At 40.4% G+C, this 24,786-nt stretch overlaps 1 protein-coding gene across 1 annotated transcript in view; it reads left to right on the forward strand.

Moving 5' to 3' along the window:
• Positions 1 to 14,594, forward strand: part of LOC120916588 (GTPase HRas-like) — a 66,290-nt gene extending 51,696 nt beyond the window's left edge. The window contains exon 5 of the mRNA XM_040327641.1: positions 13,958 to 14,594. Coding sequence (XP_040183575.1) covers positions 13,958 to 14,068 — 111 coding nt within the window. The 3' untranslated portion in view covers positions 14,069 to 14,594. The remainder of the gene's footprint in view (positions 1 to 13,957) is intronic.
• The last annotated feature ends 10,192 nt before the right edge of the window (positions 14,595 to 24,786 follow it).

The raw sequence follows: 24,786 nt of genomic DNA on the forward strand, positions 1-24,786 counted from the left end.
TCATAATCACTGGTGAAAGGACTCTTTTTGTTTTCACTAAGGACTGTTTTTGAATATTTGCTGTCCATTCACATTCCACAATTATTCACGGATGATTTATTTCATTAGAATTTGGATACTTGTTTACATTGTATTATGTGTAGCGCATCTTGTTTTTTTCCAAAAACATTGGGCTAACTTTAATGTTTTTTTTTTTAAAAAGCACAAAACTGTTTTATTTCCCAAAAAAATACGTTCGAAAAATTGCAAATACCATGCGCGATAAAAAGTTGCAACGACCGCCATTGTATTCTCTAGGGTCTTTGCTAAAAAAGCATATATAATGTTTTGGGCTTCTATATAATTTGCTAGCAAATAACTGATGATTTTTACATGTAGGAGAGAAATGTCAGAACTGGTCTGGGTGCTCCAGAACGCCTGATGGTGCTCCCTGCATGTTGGGCCTCTGTATGTGGCCACGCTGTGTAAAAGTCTCACACATGTGGTATCGCCATACTCAGGAGGAATATCATAATGTGTTTTGGAGTGTAATTTGTGGTATGCATATGCTGTGTGTGAGAAATAACCTGCTAATATGAAACTTTTGTGGAAAAAAATAAAAATAAAAAAAACCTTGATTTTGCAAAGAATTGTGGGAAAAAATTACAACTTCAAAAAACTCACCATGCCTCTTTCTAAATACCTTGGAATGTCTTCTTTCCAAAAAGGGGTCATTTAGGGGGTATTTGTACTTTTCTGGCATGTTAGGGTCTCAAGAAATGAGAGAGGCCATCAGTACTTCAGGTGTGATCAAATTGATCAATGTTCAGTAATTGGTACCATAGCTTGTAGACCTTATAACTTTCACCCAGACTAAATAATATCCAAATTTTTTTTTTTTTTTAACCAAAGATATGTAGCAGTATACATTTTAGGCCAAATTTATGAAGAAAATTTCATTTTTTGCAAAATGTTATAATAGAAATGAAGAAAAATTCATTTTTTACAAAATTTTCGTTCTTTTTTCATTTATAGCGAAAAAAATAAAAACCGCAGAGGTGATCAAATACCACCAAAAGAAAGCTCTATTTGTGGGAAAAAAAGGACAAAAATTTCATTTGGTTACAGTGTTGTATGACTGAGTTATTGTCATTCAAAATGTGAGAGCACCGAAAGCTGAAAATTGGTCTGGTTATTAAGGGTGTTTAAGTGCCCAGTTGTCAAGTGGTTAAGGATTACATGGTTGCTTCTCAGCGTAAACCCTCCCCTATTTTGTAGACGCTGTAACTTTTGTGCAAACTAATCAATATACGCTTATTGCAATTTATTTATTACCAAAAATTTGTAGAAGAATCGGCCTAAACTAAGGAGAAAATTGTATTGCTTTTTCTTTTCTTCAAAATTGTTGCTCTTTTGTTTATAGCGCAAAAAATAAAAACCACAGAGGTGATCAAATACCACCAAAAGAAAGCTCTATTTGTGGGGGGAAAAAAAGGACGTCAATTTTGTTACGGTGCAAAGTTCCTTGTACGATCAATTGTCAGTTAAAGCAACGCAGTGCTGAATTGTAAAATATGGCCCGGTCATTGGGCAGCAAATTCTTCCGGAGCTGAAGTGGTTAGTCTATTGGACACAAACGTGAAAATTGATCATTTTAGAGGCTTATATGCAAGTATATGCCCCAGGGGACATGTATCCATGCAAAAAAAGTTTAAAAACTGCAGTTTTTCCAGAAGCAGTGATTTTAAGAATGCTTAAAGTGAAACAATAAAAATGAAGGGTTCTGCCTGTAAAGCAGCGCATGTTTCCTGTGTTTATAACGGTACCACAGCAAAATGCTTGCGGCTGTAATGTATTATCGGCTCCCGGCAATATAGATAAAAATCAATGGCGTGGTTTAACCCCCCCCCCGGTCCATTACCAGACCCTTTGGATCAGGTATGAATATTAAGGGGAACCCGTGCCAAAAATAAAATGGTGTGGAATCCCCCCAACTAAGAAAAACTTGTTTTTTCTTTTGATTTTATATAGTAAAAAATGTAAAACCCAGTGGTGATTAAATACCACCAAAAGCCAAGCCCCTATCTGTCTTTAAAGAAAAAAAGATAAAAATGTATGCATTTTGGCTGCAGTTTTGCATGGCTGAGTAATTGCCATTCAAAATATGATGGCACTGGAAGGTGGTGACCGTGTCCAGACGTGATCTACCCTGGGTGTCGGATACTCTAGGGTCACAGGTGTCAAGCTCCATTTCTTAATAGGTCACATCAGCAGTAGGGTTGCATTCAAGGGGCCAGTTGTATCTGGTGTACTCGGCTTGGATCTAGCACCTCCTTGTGCAGGCAGCTCTGCCTCACCTTGCAGGGAGATTGTTCTCTCTCAGCTTTTGAAGATCTGTCCCTGCCATGAGCGTGTGCAGGGATCTGCTAGATCCGGGAGCTGCTGAGAGCAAAGCTGTCCCTTGTCAACACAGAATCCTTCTGTGTTTACATGTGGAGGTAAGAGCTAGGGGGTGGTGAAATTGGGTTTCATGTTGGCTACAAAACTGGGTGTGAGGGCCACATGACTAGGCCTGGCAGGCTGAGTGCGACCCTTGGGCTTTGTGTTTTGACATATGTGCTCTAGTTACACCATGTTCCTGGTTATTTAAAACATTGTACAACTTATTGATAATTCTCATGTACTGTGAGCTGTAAGTTCAAATTATATTTCAAAGAGTTTGTATGGTTGGTTTCCAACACTGACAGTACTCCACCAGTCCTTAGTGGTTAAAATATAAAGCGAAAAACGCACTGAGTAGGTAATGAAACCATGTCAGTAGTGTAGGACTTTTTGTGGTGTTTCGTGTCAAAGAGTAGGTGAGCTAATAATGTAACATAGAAACATATATAGAAAAGTATCAAAATTTAATATAAATACATGAAAACAAAAATAAATAAGAAATACAATGACAGAAATCATTGATTGCCCTGTTGTAGATAAGATATGACAATAGTTAGATGAGTAGAGGGCTGGTCGCCGACATGTTTCGCACTACGCGTCTTCTGGGCGCCGCACACATCTATGACATACTCTTATCTGATAATATGTAAACAAGAATAAATTAGTTACATATAATTTAAACAGGGTATATAGTGTACATTTCATGTGATTCATTAATCATAAAAATGAAAAACTTATATAAACAAATAGATGCTCACCAGTAACTGTGGGATGTCAAATAACGCCAGTGGATATATACGCGAAGCAGGACTAAGGGAAGTTGGAAAAATACACCGGGCACAAGCGTGTCTGGACAACAACTTCACCCCCTGTGGGAGTCAGATCCACAGGGTTCTGAGTAAGGCCGTACCCTTGATAGGTTGCAGTGTGACACAATTTGATAACAAGATCTACAAGGATAATAATAGTAATAGCTAGTATGGGTCATATATAATAGAACATATATATATATATATATATATATATATGCACGTATACAAGCGTCATAAGGGAACTAATACCACAGTCATAAAGATATATAAAACTGTGGTATTACTGATGAAATATAATTTATCCATCAGTACATTTAAATAAAAAAAAAAGGTTCCAAAAGAAAAAAGGGATAATTAATATATAATAATAAATATAGTTTAATTATGAAGTAGCATACCTATTATTGTGGTTAAGCAACGTTTAGGTTCCTATATGACCATAGTGATGGATGCAGAGAGGTTAAACCAAAGCAGAGGCTCCTGTAGTGCCTGGTGTGGCATGCAAATGAAAGTCACACACCTAAATTGATAATAGCACATATTACTGCACAGTTAATGCAGAGTAACAGAGATGTATTGTTATTCCCTATTTCCTGGTATAGGGTCTGGCGAGATCGGAGCGTTATGGCAGGACCACTAAATCTCTCAACCAATAAATAATGAATAGTTACAAATAGGTATCTTTAATAATGAGGCTAGTATCCTAATACAAGAGGAAGGCCAAGTCATATCAGTGACTCAAAAAGAAGAATAATCATATGGTGGAGGAGATCCTGGTCTGCAAACTGGCACCACATATAATAAGCCATATATATGCCACATAACAGGAACCAGGGAATAGGGAGCAAGAAAAGGTATCAGAAGGAAGGGAGGTACTTGATTCAATCATACCTATTGTAATATGCAGGTTGAGCGTCCTCTCTAATGGCAAACTTCCATCACCAGGTTCCTGGCGTGTGTGAGGGAAACACACACGCCGGTGCTTAAATCCATGGGGTGACCCGGACGTGAAGGGTCCAATGACCCCTGACATCACATCCGTTTGATCTGACTTACCGCGCATGCGCAGATCGGCCCGGAAACGGCCGTACTGCGCATGCGCCGCAATCTATATGGATGAACTGACATCCATATCAGTCAGATCAACGGCCTCACTTACTCCAAGGCTGCCATTCAGACAGCGCCACCCGGTGGTTCCCAAAGAGTACTGCCGCGTAAAGATTAATCCTCTGGCAGCACATTGACATCCACAGTTGGTATAGTACGTAAGCATAGGTAAGTTTGATGGTGTAATGCATAACACCATGCATGAGAAGGTTTAATCTTGTGCAGCAAGAAATTTTGCTATAGTATGTTAAACTTGCAGTAAAATCCCCATAAAAGGGGAAAAGGGCAATAACAAAAGAACAGTCTTGATCTTGATAATGGAACATTTCACCCAAAGGCAGCAGGAAACTCAATTGTGTCCACTAGATGGCAGACGGATACCAAATACTATTATAATTACTGTGTATCGAAAAACATAGACCTTGCAGGGCAAGATAGACAAAAAATAATAGACAATAATAAATAATTAATAAATAATAATCAAATATAAATCTAATCACCTACAGAAATGGCTTAAATGATAAAGCCGTATTCAGACCCGGTGTGTAGGTCGCCCTCTGATTAAAGATCCAGCGGGTTTCCTGCTGCAGGATTTTTTTATCAAAATTGCCCCCTCTTTCTGGGGGTGGGACCACCTCCAACACAAAGAATGAAATAAAATTGGGGTCATAACTATGATGAAGTCCTATGTGTTTACATATAGGTGTATAAAGTAACCCCGCCTCTAAATAATAGAGGTGGTCCTGAATGCGTTTGGCAAAGGGTCTCTTTGTTTTCCCTATGTAGAATGCACCACAGGTACAGGTCGCTAAATAGATAACCCCAACCGTGGTGCAATCTGCATAGGTTTTGGATTTGTGATACCCTCCCCTAGGCAGATGGCATCCTGATCCCTCCTTCACCCAGGGGCATCGTTCACACTGGCCACATCTAAAAGTCCCTTTTTGTTCTACCAAATTGGTGGTTGTTGAATCATGATTTAAATGGCTATGTACCAAGTTATCTCGAATTGATCTAGGTCGCCTAAACACAATTTCCGGCTGTGCTGCCACATACTTGGAGACTATCGGGTCCTCCGCCAAAAAATGCCAATTATTGGCTATAATCCGGCGGAAGACGTCTTGATTATCGCTAAAGGTCGTAATGTATTTCGTTGTACAGTTGGCAACTCTTTTTTTGGGCTCAAAGATTAGAGTTTCTCTTGTTTTTAATTTTGCCCTTTGGTACGCCTGTCTCAAGACTTTTTTGCTGTATCCTCTTAGTAGCAATCTCTCATATAAGGCCTTTGATTCAATTTCAAAGTCTGTCTCCTTAGTGCAGTTTCTCCTAATCCTAAGGTATTGTCCAAAGGGAATACTTCTCACCAGTGGGCGAGGGTGGGCACTTGAGTAGTGTAAGATTGTGTTACCAGCCGTCTCTTTGCGATAGAGATTGCTGTGTATTAGCCCATTAGGGTCAATAATCAGTGTAAGGTCCAAAAAGGGAATACTGAAAGTACTTGACTGGCTTGTAAATTTAAGATTATATCTATTATGGGAGATATATTGCATAAACTCCGTTAGTAGCTCAGCTGGTCCAGTCCAGATGACAAGGACATCGTCGATGTACCTCCGCCACAATAAAATGTGGCAGAGGTATATCACGGCGCCGTCATCAGCAAAAAGCTCCCTCTCCCACCCCCCCAGGTACAGGTTGGCATACGATGGGGCACACGAAGTCCCCATCGCAACCCCCTGTACCTGGAGGTAGGTGGAACCATTAAAGAGAAAGGCATTGGTAGTAAGGATATGTTCAAGTAGTGCGGAAATAAATCTACACAGTTTCCAATTGTGTCTATCCTGTTCCTGTAAAAAATTGGTGATAACTTGTACCCCCTTGGAGTGGGGAATACTGGAATATAAGGCTTCGATGTCAATTGCCACTAGACTAGACCCAGCCGGGACATTCATGCCCTCAATGATTTTCAAAAGGTCTAGTGTGTCTTTTAGGTAAGACGGTAGACCCATGACATGTGGTCTGAGTTGGCAGTCTATATATTTACTTGCCATTTCGGTGTGGCATCCAATACCGGAAATGATCGGCCGACCCGGGGGATTTTTAATATTCTTGTGTACCTTAGGCATGGAGTAAAATGTAGGGGTAATTGGCCATTTTACATTTAAATATTCAAATAAATCCTTGTCTATTAAATTATTCTCAAAGGCATCTATAAGTATGGACTGAAACTGGTCTCTAAATTCTACAATACTCTCGTTTGGAATTTTTTTGTACCATTCCTTGTTGTCAAGGATTTTATTGCACATGGACACGTAGTTGCATTTGTCCATGACAACTACGTTGCCACCCTTGTCTGATGGTTTTACTACTATAGTGTCATTTTTGGCAAGTTTTTGAAGGGCTTCCTGTTGTTGTATTGAAAGGTTAGATTTTTTCTGTTTTGATTTCAAAAATGGGAAATTTTCAATCTGCTTTTTGGTCTGTTTAAGGAATGCCCATATTGCGGGACTAGTCTGAAGATTGGGAAATTTTTCAGATTTAGCTTTGAATTTATTGGGTTCAGGAATTGACTCTTCCTCTTCCTCTTCTAACGCTAGCTCGTCGGGATCTACTGCTCTTTCGTTCTCATCTAGCAACTGTATGAGGATTTTAAGTGCCCTGAAGTCCTGAACTTTGAACCCTTTATATAGATCCTCATCTCGTCCAATTATTTTACCTCTATCATTATCGAATATAAATTTATATGTCAGATTGCGGGCAAATAGATGAAGATCTTTCGCTAGTGTAAATTTGTCAATTGATTGGTCAGGACAGAAGCTCAGTCCTAGACGTAGGACCTCTGTTTCAGATGTCGATAGAGGATAAGATGATAAGTTAATAACATCAAGACCTATTGTTTTCTGAGATGATTGAGCATCTATGGTTTGATCATGAATGCGTCTATCTTGCCCAGCTTCATCTGTGAGATTGAAGTGAGGGCCGTGTGAATGGTTCCTAAAGGGAGAGGACCAGGGTTCATTTTGGTATGAGTGGTTTTGGGAGTGGCTCCTAATTCCTTGTGGGGGTGTCCCTCCCCTGTTGCCCCAGAGTCTGTAAACATAGTTAAGGATGAAGTTCCCATCACCGGGTCACCTTGAGTGTCCTTAATTTCATCAGAAGCATTGTTCCCCACCTGATGTGTCTGGGGGGAAACAATACGCTTCTTGAGTGTGCCTCCCTGAATGTGTGCACCACCACCATTACCCCGTTTCTGTGCGCGTCCTCTCCGTGACGAGAGGAATTAGGAGAGGAATTAGGAATTAGGAGCCACTCCCAAAACCACTCATACCAAAATGAACCCTGGTCCTCTCCCTTTAGGAACCATTCACACGGCCCTCACTTCAATCTCACAGATGAAGCTGGGCAAGATAGACGCATTCATGATCAAACCATAGATGCTCAATCATCTCAGAAAACAATAGGTCTTGATGTTATTAACTTATCATCTTATCCTCTATCGACATCTGAAACAGAGGTCCTACGTCTAGGACTGAGCTTCTGTCCTGACCAATCAATTGACAAATTTACACTAGCGAAAGATCTTCATCTATTTGCCCGCAATCTGACATATAAATTTATATTCGATAATGATAGAGGTAAAATAATTGGACGAGATGAGGATCTATATAAAGGGTTCAAAGTTCAGGACTTCAGGGCACTTAAAATCCTCATACAGTTGCTAGATGAGAACGAAAGAGCAGTAGATCCCGACGAGCTAGCGTTAGAAGAGGAAGAGGAAGAGTCAATTCCTGAACCCAATAAATTCAAAGCTAAATCTGAAAAATTTCCCAATCTTCAGACTAGTCCCGCAATATGGGCATTCCTTAAACAGACCAAAAAGCAGATTGAAAATTTCCCATTTTTGAAATCAAAACAGAAAAAATCTAACCTTTCAATACAACAACAGGAAGCCCTTCAAAAACTTGCCAAAAATGACACTATAGTAGTAAAACCATCAGACAAGGGTGGCAACGTAGTTGTCATGGACAAATGCAACTACGTGTCCATGTGCAATAAAATCCTTGACAACAAGGAATGGTACAAAAAAATTCCAAACGAGAGTATTGTAGAATTTAGAGACCAGTTTCAGTCCATACTTATAGATGCCTTTGAGAATAATTTAATAGACAAGGATTTATTTGAATATTTAAATGTAAAATGGCCAATTACCCCTACATTTTACTCCATGCCTAAGGTACACAAGAATATTAAAAATCCCCCGGGTCGGCCGATCATTTCCGGTATTGGATGCCACACCGAAATGGCAAGTAAATATATAGACTGCCAACTCAGACCACATGTCATGGGTCTACCGTCTTACCTAAAAGACACACTAGACCTTTTGAAAATCATTGAGGGCATGAATGTCCCGGCTGGGTCTAGTCTAGTGGCAATTGACATCGAAGCCTTATATTCCAGTATTCCCCACTCCAAGGGGGTACAAGTTATCACCAATTTTTTACAGGAACAGGATAGACACAATTGGAAACTGTGTAGATTTATTTCCGCACTACTTGAACATATCCTTACTACCAATGCCTTTCTCTTTAATGGTTCCACCTACCTCCAGGTACAGGGGGTTGCGATGGGGACTTCGTGTGCCCCATCGTATGCCAACCTGTACCTGGGGGGGTGGGAGAGGGAGCTTTTTGCTGATGACGGCGCCGTGATATACCTCTGCCACATTTTATTGTGGCGGAGGTACATCGACGATGTCCTTGTCATCTGGACTGGACCAGCTGAGCTACTAACGGAGTTTATGCAATATATCTCCCATAATAGATATAATCTTAAATTTACAAGCCAGTCAAGTACTTTCAGTATTCCCTTTTTGGACCTTACACTGATTATTGACCCTAATGGGCTAATACACAGCAATCTCTATCGCAAAGAGACGGCTGGTAACACAATCTTACACTACTCAAGTGCCCACCCTCGCCCACTGGTGAGAAGTATTCCCTTTGGACAATACCTTAGGATTAGGAGAAACTGCACTAAGGAGACAGACTTTGAAATTGAATCAAAGGCCTTATATGAGAGATTGCTACTAAGAGGATACAGCAAAAAAGTCTTGAGACAGGCGTACCAAAGGGCAAAATTAAAAACAAGAGAAACTCTAATCTTTGAGCCCAAAAAAAGAGTTGCCAACTGTACAACGAAATACATTACGACCTTTAGCGATAATCAAGACGTCTTCCGCCGGATTATAGCCAATAATTGGCATTTTTTGGCGGAGGACCCGATAGTCTCCAAGTATGTGGCAGCACAGCCGGAAATTGTGTTTAGGCGACCTAGATCAATTCGAGATAACTTGGTACATAGCCATTTAAATCATGATTCAACAACCACCAATTTGGTAGAACAAAAAGGGACTTTTAGATGTGGCCAGTGTGAACGATGCCCCTGGGTGAAGGAGGGATCAGGATGCCATCTGCCTAGGGGAGGGTATCACAAATCCAAAACCTATGCAGATTGCACCACGGTTGGGGTTATCTATTTAGCGACCTGTACCTGTGGTGCATTCTACATAGGGAAAACAAAGAGACCCTTTGCCAAACGCATTCAGGACCACCTCTATTATTTAGAGGCGGGGTTACTTTATACACCTATATGTAAACACATAGGACTTCATCATAGTTATGACCCCAATTTTATTTCATTCTTTGTGTTGGAGGTGGTCCCACCCCCAGAAAGAGGGGGCAATTTTGATAAAAAAATCCTGCAGCAGGAAACCCGCTGGATCTTTAATCAGAGGGCGACCTACACACCGGGTCTGAATACGGCTTTATCATTTAAGCCATTTCTGTAGGTGATTAGATTTATATTTGATTATTATTTATTAATTATTTATTATTGTCTATTATTTTTTGTCTATCTTGCCCTGCAAGGTCTATGTTTTTCGATACACAGTAATTATAATAGTATTTGGTATCCGTCTGCCATCTAGTGGACACAATTGAGTTTCCTGCTGCCTTTGGGTGAAATGTTCCATTATCAAGATCAAGACTGTTCTTTTGTTATTGCCCTTTTCCCCTTTTATGGGGATTTTACTGCAAGTTTAACATACTATAGCAAAATTTCTTGCTGCACAAGATTAAACCTTCTCATGCATGGTGTTATGCATTACACCATCAAACTTACCTATGCTTACGTACTATACCAACTGTGGATGTCAATGTGCTGCCAGAGGATTAATCTTTACGCGGCAGTACTCTTTGGGAACCACCGGGTGGCGCTGTCTGAATGGCAGCCTTGGAGTAAGTGAGGCCGTTGATCTGACTGATATGGATGTCAGTTCATCCATATAGATTGCGGCGCATGCGCAGTACGGCCGTTTCCGGGCCGATCTGCGCATGCGCGGTAAGTCAGATCAAACGGATGTGATGTCAGGGGTCATTGGACCCTTCACGTCCGGGTCACCCCATGGATTTAAGCACCGGCGTGTGTGTTTCCCTCACACACGCCAGGAACCTGGTGATGGAAGTTTGCCATTAGAGAGGACGCTCAACCTGCATATTACAATAGGTATGATTGAATCAAGTACCTCCCTTCCTTCTGATACCTTTTCTTGCTCCCTATTCCCTGGTTCCTGTTATGTGGCATATATATGGCTTATTATATGTGGTGCCAGTTTGCAGACCAGGATCTCCTCCACCATATGATTATTCTTCTTTTTGAGTCACTGATATGACTTGGCCTTCCTCTTGTATTAGGATACTAGCCTCATTATTAAAGATACCTATTTGTAACTATTCATTATTTATTGGTTGAGAGATTTAGTGGTCCTGCCATAACGCTCCGATCTCGCCAGACCCTATACCAGGAAATAGGGAATAACAATACATCTCTGTTACTCTGCATTAACTGTGCAGTAATATGTGCTATTATCAATTTAGGTGTGTGACTTTCATTTGCATGCCACACCAGGCACTACAGGAGCCTCTGCTTTGGTTTAACCTCTCTGCATCCATCACTATGGTCATATAGGAACCTAAACGTTGCTTAACCACAATAATAGGTATGCTACTTCATAATTAAACTATATTTATTATTATATATTAATTATCCCTTTTTTCTTTTGGAACCTTTTTTTTTATTTAAATGTACTGATGGATAAATTATATTTCATCAGTAATACCACAGTTTTATATATCTTTATGACTGTGGTATTCCCTTATGACGCTTGTATACGTGCATATATATATATATATATATATATATATATATATATATATATATGTTCTATTATATATGACCCATACTAGCTATTACTATTATTATCCTTGTAGATCTTGTTATCAAATTGTGTCACACTGCAACCTATCAAGGGTACGGCCTTACTCAGAACCCTGTGGATCTGACTCCCACAGGGGGTGAAGTTGTTGTCCAGACACGCTTGTGCCCGGTGTATTTTTCCAACTTCCCTTAGTCCTGCTTCGCGTATATATCCACTGGCGTTATTTGACATCCCACAGTTACTGGTGAGCATCTATTTGTTTATATAAGTTTTTCATTTTTATGATTAATGAATCACATGAAATGTACACTATATACCCTGTTTAAATTATATGTAACTAATTTATTCTTGTTTACATATTATCAGATAAGAGTATGTCATAGATGTGTGCGGCGCCCAGAAGACGCGTAGTGCGAAACATGTCGGCGACCAGCCCTCTACTCATCTAACTATTGTCATATCTTATCTACAACAGGGCAATCAATGATTTCTGTCATTGTATTTCTTATTTATTTTTGTTTTCATGTATTTATATTAAATTTTGATACTTTTCTATATATGTTTCTATGTTACATTATTAGCTCACCTACTCTTTGACACGAAACACCACAAAAAGTCCTACACTACTGACATGGTTTCATTACCTACTCAGTGCGTTTTTCGCTTTATACTGTAAGTTCAAATTGTTTTCAGCCAGGGTCCCAATGACCTGAAGATTATTTCTAGGGCTCCTCGGTAGTGAAAGGTTGAGAGGCTGCTTTTGTTTACCGCTGTAAGAACTTTAAACTTTTTTAAATGCACATCACAAAATGGTGATATTCAACCTGAGCATTAGAAGCAGTTGCCTTTGGTTAAAAACTTTCAACCTTTCATGGACCAGAGCAGGTTTTACATTTGCTGTTGATTTCTGTATTGCTTCTGCAGTAATTTTGCCTTTTTTATATACGATATCAAAGTAAAATTGAAGTAAAAAGAAATGCATTGAAAAAAATATATACTGTATATATTTAGAAAAATATTGTCTTGCAAGAAATTTTGTATCTGATCTAAAGACAAAAGCAACAAAATGAGGGAACTTAGGGAAGTATTGTTCTAGTTTGGACGTTAATCGTTTTAAAACTGATGACGATAAAAGTGCACATTTTATAGGGATTTATCACTATGACCAGATAATTAGAATTCTGGAGTCTCTTCAAAGTGTGTGTGATGAGATGCAACAAAAACAAATTGCACAGAAGGAATGAAAAGAGGAAAAAATGACATATGAATGGAAAAGCACTCTTGCAGTAAAGATCCGGAGCCAACTGGTTCTGGTGATTTTGCCAGATACAGCAGTGGAGACCAAGGGGGTACGCCATCACTGAATAAAGTGGTTAAAAACACTCAGCCAATCCAGAGATATAGGGAGCAGAAGTAATAACTTATCATTACTGTTTTAGAACCGTGTTTTTAGTGATATTAAACTCTGGGTATGGGACATAAATAAATGTTCCTACTGCCCTCCCGCAATGCAGCAAGCAGTGTCTAAATGGCCAAACACAAGGCCCCGGGCCCTGTTCCTCAGGGAATGAGGCACGTGACTAGTAGTATGCGAGCGCTTAGGATTGTGTTTGGGGAGAAGTACCTCTTCCTTCTGCTAATAATAAAATGGCAGATAAGGCAAACTAAATTTCAGGTTATTAGTGGATGGGAGACTGATGATCGCACTTGAGTATATGTGAGGCTGCTTACTATTGGTGGGATTGAGGGAGAGAGTTGGAAACTGTTTTCAGAAGTACATAAATAAGCAGAGCTTTTTTTCTCAAAAAATAGGTGCAGGAACTCAACCACGACCTGTTCAGATTTCACAAACAGTAGAAGGGTCTTAAAGGGGCATTAAATACCAGGATTGCATTACACACAGAGTACAGAGTTCAGGGGGGTTACACACAGAGTGCAGAGCTGTCACTTGTAAACACAGAAACCAGACTTCTGTGTTTACAAGTGATTTTAGTGAGCAGGCACCAAAGGGTCTGAGCCAAAGGTGGTGGAACTGAGTTCCCCCAAGTTCCCCCTGAAAAAAAGCCCTGTAAATAAGTGAAAATCCTTTTAAACTTTGTGACACAGCAGATCACAAAATGTCAAAGGTGGGCAAAAATGATTAATCCCATTTTTCAATGGCAGTAAATTAAACTGTTTATATAAAGGGGTAAGGGATCATGTAAGCAAAATGGCTTTCTCATCCTGTTTTAGCAGCAAAAGACATTATCTGTGGGGAAATTCCAGCTCATTTTACAACTAACTGGCTTTTTACTTTTGTCCCCCCCCCCCCCCCCCTTGTGTATCTTATGGAATCTTGACAAAGGGAGTTGAAGATGCATTTTACACTCTTGTCCGTGAAATCCGCAAACACAAAGAGAAGATCAACAATGGAAAGAAGAAGAAATCCTCCAAAAGGAAGTGTGTCATTCTTTAAAACAAGTGCCATCCTTCAGAGGAATGCCAGTCAAACCACAGCCTGTGTGCCAACTAAAAGCAAACTGAATGTATGGACTTGAGTAATGCAGTGAAATGAGACTAATTGCCATTTATTCAAGATTCACTTCATTAATTGTTTTTATTAGAGGGATTTCATAACCCATATATATATATAAATATATATTTTTATTTTATTTTTTTTGGCATATGAAGGCTGGGCTTTTCTAAACTTGAAGTCCATACTCTTGCATAGAAGCAAAAAAAAGGCAGTAAAAAATGTACAAACTCTAATTAAACAGACTGTTTGTTTCAATTTAAGAGCCCTCCAATTTTTATTTTTTTTTCCTCTGGAGAGAAACTGATGCGTGAAACCCACCCGAATAAATAAACGCAGAACTGGTGAACAGTATTCCAATGCTCAGCTAGAAATCCTAGGAATTTTATAAAAGTGGTGAAATTATAGTTGTGAATTGTGTCTGAGAATGGAAAACATGCTAGTAAGAAATAAACATTTTGAAAATTTATTTTGTGGGGTTTTTTTTTATTTTTTTTATTTAGTTTTTAAAAGTGGGCCTTCCATGAAAAAAGTCCCTACCCGCCCCCAACACACATTGCTTTAAAAAAAAAAAAAAAGCATGTGAAGAATAAAGTTAAACCACCTGCCAACCGCTTACAGCAAATATACTGCAGGCACAATGGTGTACATGTACATCAGCATGCGTGTGCACCCCACACCCAAACCGACGGCACAAGTTTGGCAGCAGATTTCAGCCAATGATTCTGGCTCAGACCGGCTGTGTCCAATCGTACAGCGTTCTGTGTTTACAAACATATAAGGCTGTGCATAGGAACAGCGATCTAGCTGTTTCTTCTCCATGAAAAGCAGAGAGGAGAAAACAGCCAGATAGTGAACGCAGCACACATCACACATTGTTGGGCAACGCCATTTACCCTTTGTTTGCCCCTAGATGTTAACCATTTCCTAGCTGGTGTCATTTGTACAGTGTAAGTGTACAGTATTGGTGTCACTAGCGACATCAGTGTCAGTTAATAACCCTCCCATATAGTGTCAGGGTGGCAGTAAATCTGGCACTAACAATCACAGTCCCACTATAAGTTGTTGATCACTGCCATTACAGTATAGCTGCCTAAATCCCAATATATACTGTATACCATAGTTTGTAAACTAACTTTCGCACAAACCAAATATATTTTTGGGGATTTTTTTTTTTAACCCAAGAAGTAGCGGAATACATTTTAGCCTAAATTTATGAAGACATTCGCGTTTTTTGATTTTATTTTTATTGGATATGTTTTATAACAAAGTTAAAAAAATAGATATTTTTTTTTTGTGGTGATCAAATACCATGAAAAGTCTATTTGTGTGAAAAAAATTATATGAATTTCATTTGTGTACTGTGTTGCATGGCCAGTTAAAGTAGCACAGGCCTGAATAGCAAAAACTGGTCATGAAGGAGGTAAAACCACCCAGAGCGCAAGTGGTTAAAATAAATACATTTAAAATACCTTGACCCTGCCTTCTGGTGCCTAAAGGAGGCCTGGGACCATCGCCATCACTGTGCCTCCCAAGTGTGGAAGCATATTCTCGCAGAACTTGGGGTGCCCAGTTTTCCTTTGAGGTATGTATGTATATATGTATGTATGTATATATGTGTATATATGTGTATATATGTATATATATATATATATATATATATATATATATATATATATGTGTATGTATATATATATATATGTGTATGTATATATATATATATGTGTATGTATATATATATATATGTGTATGTATATATATATATATATGTATGTATATATATATATATATATATGTATGTATATATATATATATATGTATGTATATATATATATATATATATATGTATATATATATATATATATATATATATATATATAATGAAGAGCATCAAAGCACAGTTTTGACATGGGTACCTTTTTTATAGGGGGTACATATGTTCAGATGTTCTTCAAAACCTTAAACGGTAAATGATAAAATGAACATTGAAGACTTTATGAAATAAAATGGCCTGGAACAAGTATTCACATAAGGAAAAATGGTGTGAAGTAAGGCATTCGTCACTCTAAATATTGAAGAAGTGTTGCATAACCATCAGGCAATCCATTACAAAATAAGAATGACAATGGCAGCTTCCATGTCTCTTAATAAGCAATGGGTTTTCTGCTGTGAATTATGGTCGCTGTCAGCTGAATTTTCAAACCATCAAATGGCTGGTATTGTAACTGATCACACGTGCAGCACCATGGCAACTGGAAGTCAAACAGAGGCTAATATGGCAGCTTCTTTGGCTGTAAAGATAGAAGGGTATAGTTCTGCTTTAGTATTCCAGGCACTAGCAAATGCTACCTTTTTTTGAATCTTGAATTCAAACCTTTCACACGGGTGCATGGATCAGTTCTTCCTGTCAGTTTTTTCAGGGGATCTGATCGGACTCTACTGTCTCCTCTTATGGAGGGGCATTTGATCCTATCCGCTAACAGCAGATGCATGGGGATCTGTTATCCATCTATTGGATCAGATGGCAGGTTGTTGTGAACGGACAGGTGGTCTGTTTACATCTGACCACCCATAGAGGAGAGCAGACACGGACAAGCCATTTGCCTGCTCAGCAGGGATAGGCAGACTCCCAACGCAGCCCGCCCTGTGTGGAAGAGGCCTAAAACTTAAATATATTTGTGCTTGTTTTTTCCTTCAAATACATTTGTTGCCCATTGAGAACACCAGCAATGCAGGTACAGGATTTTTATTTTATTCTGTGAAATTAAAGTTCCCTTTTTTCACAAACGACAAAACACCTCTGAACAGCAGTAACGGTTGTCTTGTGTAATTATGGTAAGTACTAACGATACACAGTTCTGTAAGTGTATAAAACCATGGTGCATTTTAGACCAAAAGCAAAAAAAAATGTTTCCGCCTGCTTTCATTGCGGCTTGCAACTTTATTCAACAGAAATCTATGCAAGTTGGAAAAAGTAGTGCTGGAACCTTTCAAGGTTGATGCAACATGAGTCGCAGCGACTTCAACGGTTCCATTGTGGGCAATGGGGGTGTGACTTATCATGTGATATGGAACTGTCATGACAAATCACACCAGTGTGAGCGAGGGCTAAAGACACCTCTCAAACTGATCTTGCCTGAAAGGATGCTGCATTTCCTTTCTACACAAGCCCATAAAGTCCAACTTGAGGCGTAAAAAAAAAAAAAAAAAAAATCTTTTTATGGGCCAACTTCCTCCCACCCCACCTGTTTGGACAGCCAACAATATCCGATGCTTGGGTGTTTGCAGAAATGGACTTGAAACCTACCCGATTCCCTAAACGGCAGTCTCTGGGCAGAGCCTTTGCGTGATCACATACAATGCAGGGCTATTAACCCTGTATTATACATTGTGGAAACAAAAGCATGGCCAGGACCAAGGAGAAGGCTGCATTAGACCAATCAGAAGGATGAAGGGAGCCAAATATCAGGTTAGTAAGACCGCTTCTTCTGCAACCCCCCTAGACCAGGGCTTGATTTAGCCTTTCTGAGCAGTAAAACAAAAAAAAAAATGTCAGCAAGGCAGAAAATAAGGTCATTGCTGGCAGGGCACTGGGCGGAAGCTCTTTCTCCCATCCCTGAGCATAGGCACTAAGATCTTTTCCTCCCCACACAGCACAGACTGTAGATGAAATCTGATTCCCTTACACATAGCCACCATCTGCAGAGTGTGTAGCTGGTTACTCTGTTGCCATTCTGACCTGTGATATTCTCTGGTTGGAACAGCAGCTCAGCTGCAGTAGCCAGCTATACACCTTGCAGATTATAGCTGTGTGTAAGTGAATCAGATTTTTAGCTAGATGGGTGCTGTGCGGGGAGGGAGGAGATCTTAGTGCCTGTGCTCAGGATGTTTGCAGGGACAGGAGACTGCCAGCACAGTACCGGGGGTGGTGGTGCTGCCCACCCCAGCACCCCCTAGATCTGACCATGCCCTAGGCATAACAATCATTTAACCCTTGCAGTGTGGGAGGACCCACTGCAGTGTCTTTTTTTTTTTTTTTGTGCCCAGAGGCTTTCAAATTATAGTTGTGTATAAATATGATGGCCAATATTGAAAGGGTTCTACATAAGCTTTCTATCACCTTAAAATAGATATTTACAAGATGAATGCTGACTTTAAATAAGCTGTGCGCTACGCTACAACAAAGCAGCTTGAAACTTGCTGAAAACTTTGGGAATGCTGTGTACATTTTGCTCTTTCACACACTGAAGCCTGTATGTACAAAGCCTGAAGAGCTGTTCGGCTTTGCTTTTCAAACCTGTACTCTAAAACGGAGGCATGTTCAAATGCTGCACCCTAAGGTGAGGCCACAAGAGTCCAGCTGCAACTGTCCAGATCTGCTCCCTTGAGCCGATTGGTAAAAGCAGGAAGCCGCAAAGAAAAAACAATGGCAATATCCCTGGAATGGTAAGGAAAGATCCACGACGTTCCCTCAGCCACAGCAAAAATCGGTATTCCACTGTAAGTAACCTAAATGCAATAGAAATATTTAAAACTAGCTTTATACTGTATGTACAAGTCAACAACAAAACTGTGGGTGGAATTTGGGGTTTTCTTTACACTTATTTGTGTTACATTTAGCATTCTGCTAGCAGCACAATCTACCCAAGTGAGAGTAGCCAGGAGTGAAGAGAAACTTCCTGACCTTGCTTGTAAATAACTTACACTTACAAACAGACTGAGTTGACAGCATAACAATGGATAAAACAAGATTGTGTGTAAGGCCTCATTCACACTTGGCGTACTCCGTCGCTACGGAGTCCGCAGATCTCCACTGAGCCGACGGATGACAAACTCCTCTCTGCTCACTGAGCGGGAAGGGGCTTGTTGGGCACCGCTGTGTCCTATGGAGCGATCTGATGAAAACGCACAGCATGTCAGTTTTCATCAGATCTTACCCGATCCGATCCGCATGGACGGATGGGGACGTGGCCCCCATACGTCTGTTTTTAGCGGATCGGGTCGGATGTCAGCCGACATGTCTCCGCTGACATCCGACGCTCCATAGGAATGCATGGAGCGGCCGTTCAGGTCCGTGACAGACGGACCCGAACGGCCCGTAGTGTGAATGAGGCCTAAAAGAACCCATAATTCCAACCCACAGACATGACATTAGCTCTAGCCTCAGCTAAGATAAACCCCCACAGTAGTGATCTACATTAATCAGACAATGCTTTGGTTGTTATTTTCACGCCACTATATTAGTTTATAATGCATGTTTCCTAAAAAACATTTGTTAACCAAAGTAAATAACACCTAGGAGTGGAATTATTTTTAAAATTAATTGGGCCTTTCAAAGCAGATCTGGAGCCAAAAATAACAATTATAGCCCCTTAATCCTTTGCGACCACCAACATAAGGCTTACAGCCAGGAGTGTGTGTATCTTTCACAAGTTGCCTGTTGGGCAGCTGTACAGCTTTCTCTAACCCCCTACACCTCAGGAATGTCCATTTGCTTATATTCCCTAGTTCAGGGGTAGGCAACCTTTCAGAGGTAAAGAGCGAACATCAAAGACAGCAAAGATTACCAGGGTTCTGCAGCCTTTTTTTTTATTATTTAGTTAACTAGCAAGCCACCGGAGGTCAGTAGCTGGTAGGATAGTATACATAGGTCAGTAGTGGGTAGGGCAGTTTACAGAGGTCAGTACCATGAAGAGTAGTGTACAAAGGTTAGTAGGGTAGATGAGAGGAATTAGCTGAACAGGGGCTAGTAGGAAATAGACAGGGGTCAAAAAAGCAGTGTAGGGGGCTGGGGTCAGGAAGGCACAGAACAAGGAGTCGGGAGGGCCTGGTATAAGGGGGGGGGGGGTCTGGAGGACATGGTACAGTGGAGTTCTGGAGGGTATGGAACTGTGAGGTCAGGAGGGCTGAGGAGTTTGATGGTCACAGTGTTGGGAGCTAAGAAGGTACAGTCTTGGGGGGGTCAGGAGGGCATGGTACAGGGAGGTCTAGATGGTGAGAAACTGGGGGTTCAGGATGGCACACAGAGGAGTTAGGTGGGTTGCTGTGATACAGCTACCTGTTCTGATGCACTGATCTCGCTGGTCCTCCCCTCTCAGGAGGCATTCCCCTTACCGGACTGAGAGCTCAGGCGTTCTCTGCACTGTTTGTTGGGGAGGAGCACTTGTGGGTTAACATGACAGGGACTTAATTGCGACCCACCTGTCACCTCCCCGCGGTTGATTGCGATTGACAGGTTGCCAACCCCCGCCTGAGTTGCAAAGAAACTGAAATAAACATCACCTCTAGTTTCAGGTTTCACTTTTCCTTGGCCAGGGAAGAAGCTAATGAAATCTTGTGCTTGAGAAATCATTGTTCAAATATTTTTTAACATAAAAAACTTGAACTACTACCATTTCATTCTCTAAGATGTCTGCTTTCAGAAAATACAGTATGTTTTGGAAGTTTTAACTAATTTTTAGGCCTAAAATTATTTCCTGGTGCACCATGGCAGCATACAATGGGTTGTGGCTCCGCCCCCACAACCTGATAGGACTGGTTAAATATAAAAATAAAGAAAGACCTGGCTCGTAGCATTCTTATTTTTGTCCTCACCTGATCAGGACCGGAGTTGCAAAGTATTCTTTACCAATTGTCACCCCAGCCAGGTTCTACCTCTTTTGGTGGTCTGGGGCATGGTTCAGCCTCTCCTGTGTGAAAGTCGTTTTTTTACAGCCTCTAAGGCCCCTTTCACATTGAGGAGTTTTTCAGGCGGTAAAGCGCTAAAAATAGCGCTGCTATCCCGCCTGAAAAACTCCTGCACTGCAGACTCAATGTGAAAGCCCGAGGGCTTTCACACTGAGGCGATGCGCTGGCGGGAGACAAAAAAATCTCCTGTCAGCAGCATCTTTGGAGCGGTGAGAGGAGCGGCATGTATACCGCTCCTTCACCGCTCCTTCCCATTGAAAACAATGGGAACCGCGGCAATACCGCCCGCAATGCGCCTCTATAGAGGCGCATTGCGGGCGGTATTAACTCTTTATCGGCCGCTAGCGGGGGTTAATACCGCACCGCTAGCGGATGATACCCGCGGCAATTCCGGCGGTATAGCGCCGCTATTTTTAGCGGCGTTATACTGCCACCGCAGCTCCCGCCCCAGTCTGAAAGGAGCCTAACTGAGCTATATTGTTGGAGTCTCATTCTGGTGGTGCAGGCCTGTTAAAGAAAGCTTTACATAAGCTTTGGTGTAAGTGGCAGCATTTTCCCTTTGCTTTCCATATGCTTTTACCTTTTTCCTCTGTCAGTGCTTTCCTGCACCTGTCTGTGTTGGGGACATTTGCCATTTCCAAAATGGCTGCAGATGGGCAAGTACACTCTGAGCATGGATTGCAGGCATTGATGTGGCTAGTTTCCTGGACTGTTCTATTCCAAGATAGCGCTGAGAGCCCAAAGAATGCAATCTAAGCATGCTCAGGCACTGATAACATCACCAATGGCCAAGGGTACTAGCTTTAAATGGTTTTAATGCATTTTTCAGCAACACATGGTGGTATTTTCCCTTTTTATGGTATTCACCTGGTCTTTTCCCATCTCCTTCTCAAAGCTTGCTCTGGGATCACTGTGCCATGCTTTTTTTCATTTCAGTCTGCTGCTTTGCTCTGTTTTTATGGGGAACGCTGTCCCAGTCATACCACCCTTTGCTTGTAAGTTAAAGGGAATAGGTACGTAGTAAGAATATTGAGAAAAAGAGTGCGCCAATATGTACAGCCCTGTAAGGACCAAGATTGAGGGAGCCCTCTAAAGGGCAAGACAGGTCATTGCCATCTAAAAACAGACATCCAGGCAATGTGGATCAAGGTCAACATCTCACCTCTCATTATCATTGCTTGACAAGTTAGTATGTCAAGTCTGCTTGGAGCAAGCAACATAAGATTGTGGGGGCCCTCAAAAGGCCCGAACAGTCGACATTTAGACCCAGGCATCCAGGCAATGTTGATCAAGCTCATCATCTTGCCTCTTATTGATATTACACCCCATCTACAAACACCACAAGTTTACAGGTTACCAGCCCTTATGGTTGCTGTGTTTGTGGTGTAAAGTCAGTAGGCATGTGCAATTTTTTAAGTTACGAATACGTTTTCCGTCATTTTTCGTTATTTTAGTTGATTCGTTAACATACGAATGAACGAATGGTTTAGCGCAATTAATAACGAATAACGATATTTTCAAAATAACGAATATGGAAAACAACGAAGATACGAAAGAAGAAAGAAACGAAAACATAGAAACAACGAAAATACCGAACCCAAAAAAAAAAAAAATTACGAAAAACAAAATGAACGAAAATGCAAACTTACTAATATTCGAAGACCGAAAAGAAAACGAAATGCCGAACAAAGACTAAAAAACGAAAATCAAAACTAACGAAAAATAAATTACGGATCTTCGGAAAACTGAAATGAAAACAACGAAAATACAAAATATTGTAAATTAGCTTTCGTTAGTACTGAAATATTTCTGGACATTGACCAATAGCCACTGAGCGCTGTCCCTTTCCTCTGAAGAGGTTTGTTCCTTCCCCCAATGAGCTTCTTTCTCATTACCTCCTGGCTCATTGTGTCTTTTTCTGTGTTAGACTGCAGTGCATCTAATTTCTAGATTTGTATTTGTAATATCTGACATATTTTAGTTTTCTTCTACGTCAGACTTCATTCTAGACAGGGTGTGTGTGCTAACTAAGACAGTCAAGTCAATCACAGTAAAGTACGAATTACAAAATTACGACGAGTAGTGTGTCGAATAAACGTAAAATGTATTCTAACAGAATTACGAATGCAATAAAATCTACAAAAGTACGTTTTTACAATCAAAGGAAATTAGACATGAAAATACGAATGATCATAAAGCAACGAAAATATATTTCTTTACGAAAATACGAATGCGGCATGATGGAAAATATAATGTAAATACGAATAACAAAACAACGAAAATTAAACTAACGTAAAAACAAAGGAACGAATAAAATCATTTTAAAAATACGAACGCGGCAGAATACAAAATATAACGAAAATACGAATCTCGATTCAACGAAAAATAAACTAACAGAAAAAAACGGAAACGGAAAAAAGAGTGTTACGAAAATACTAAAGAGTACGAATACGATAACTAACGTCTTACGAAATTACGACTCGTTACGAATCACGATAAACGAACAGAAACGAAACAGAAATAAACGAAAATTTTTGCTGTGCACATGTCTAAAAGTCAGACTCATTGCCTGACAAGCTAGTAAGTGTGCTTGGAGGAAGCGGCAACTGACAAAGAAGCGGATGTCAGGGAAGAAGAAGCATTTATTAATGAATCGGCCAAGGAGTCAATACCTCTACTCCTCTGCGGCTGAATTGCCTAGCACTTCCAACCAGAGCCAGCAGGTTGTGTCTGAATTGGAGAGTTTGTGAGAGGATGAAGACATTAAAAGAGGGCCACAGGCTTATAACTTTTGCAAGGGCAGTTAAGGAGGCAATTGCCTGGGGTGAAGTGGAGGAAACTCTCCACAAGGTTAGAAAGTACTAATGTCCCTTCACTGAAGGACTGTAGGAGTAAATCCAGGAAGAATGGCAGGGGCTAGAGAAAAAAGCCAGTATAAACAACATGTTGTGAAAACTATATCCTCTGAAAGAGTCAAAAGTCAATCGACTGCTGTCACCTCCGATGGTGGATGCATCATTAATGCAACTGGCAAGACACGTCACCTTGCGGTTACATTCAAGAATGCTCTAGTTTAAAATTTGTATCTAGATCTTAAGTGCTCTTATGTACTACAGCATCTTCAGGTGCCTGCAGACGAGCAGTAACATATGCAGCTGTAGGCAGAGCAATATTGAGTTGGATGGTTAATATTAAAGAAGCCCTCCTGGAGGAAGTGGAGAGGGCCAAGCTGGTAACAGCTTTTTAGGAATTGAATTTGTCAGGAGACTCTGTGACAGGCATTAGTAGGCATCATTTGATGGTCTTTAAGAGCAATGTTAATAAGGAGGGCATTATAACTGAAGCCATGGTCGGCGAATCCCGCCTTAAAATAAAACTGGTGGAAGATACCAGACGATGGCTCCAATCTTTTTGGGAGTAGACTGAATACAGCCATCTCAAGGGTGACCACTGGCAGGTCAGGGTAAATATCATCGTTTGGATAGCAAAATCCTACGGACCAGAAAAAGATTACTAAAGGAACTGGAGAAGTACCCAATCTCCAATGTTGAAGCCTTAAAGGTAAAGGTTTGTTTTTTATTTTCTAAATAGGTTCCTTTAAGCTAGTGCAGTGTTGGTTCACTTACCTTTTCCTTCGATTCCCCTTCTAAATGTTTTTTCTCTTTGTCTGAATTTCTCACTTCCTGTTTCTCCTCAGTAAGCTTGCCCCATCATCCAAGCTATTCTGGTTGGGGGTTAGTCAGCCAGAACAGCTTACTGAGGAGAAACAGAAAGTGAGAAATTCAGACAAAGAAAAAAAAAACATTTAGAAGGGAAATCAAAGGAAAAGGTAAGTGAACCAACAATGCACTAGCTCAAAGGAACCTATTTAGAAAATGAAAAACAAACCTTTACAACCCCTTCAAGTCTTATGCCCCCGTATACACGATCTTAATTTTTTGTCGGAAAAACCTTGGATGATTTTTCCAACAGAA

Source organism: Rana temporaria, chromosome 10 (genome assembly GCF_905171775.1).
Source record: "Rana temporaria chromosome 10, aRanTem1.1, whole genome shotgun sequence".
Taxonomy (NCBI): domain Eukaryota; kingdom Metazoa; phylum Chordata; class Amphibia; order Anura; family Ranidae; genus Rana; species Rana temporaria.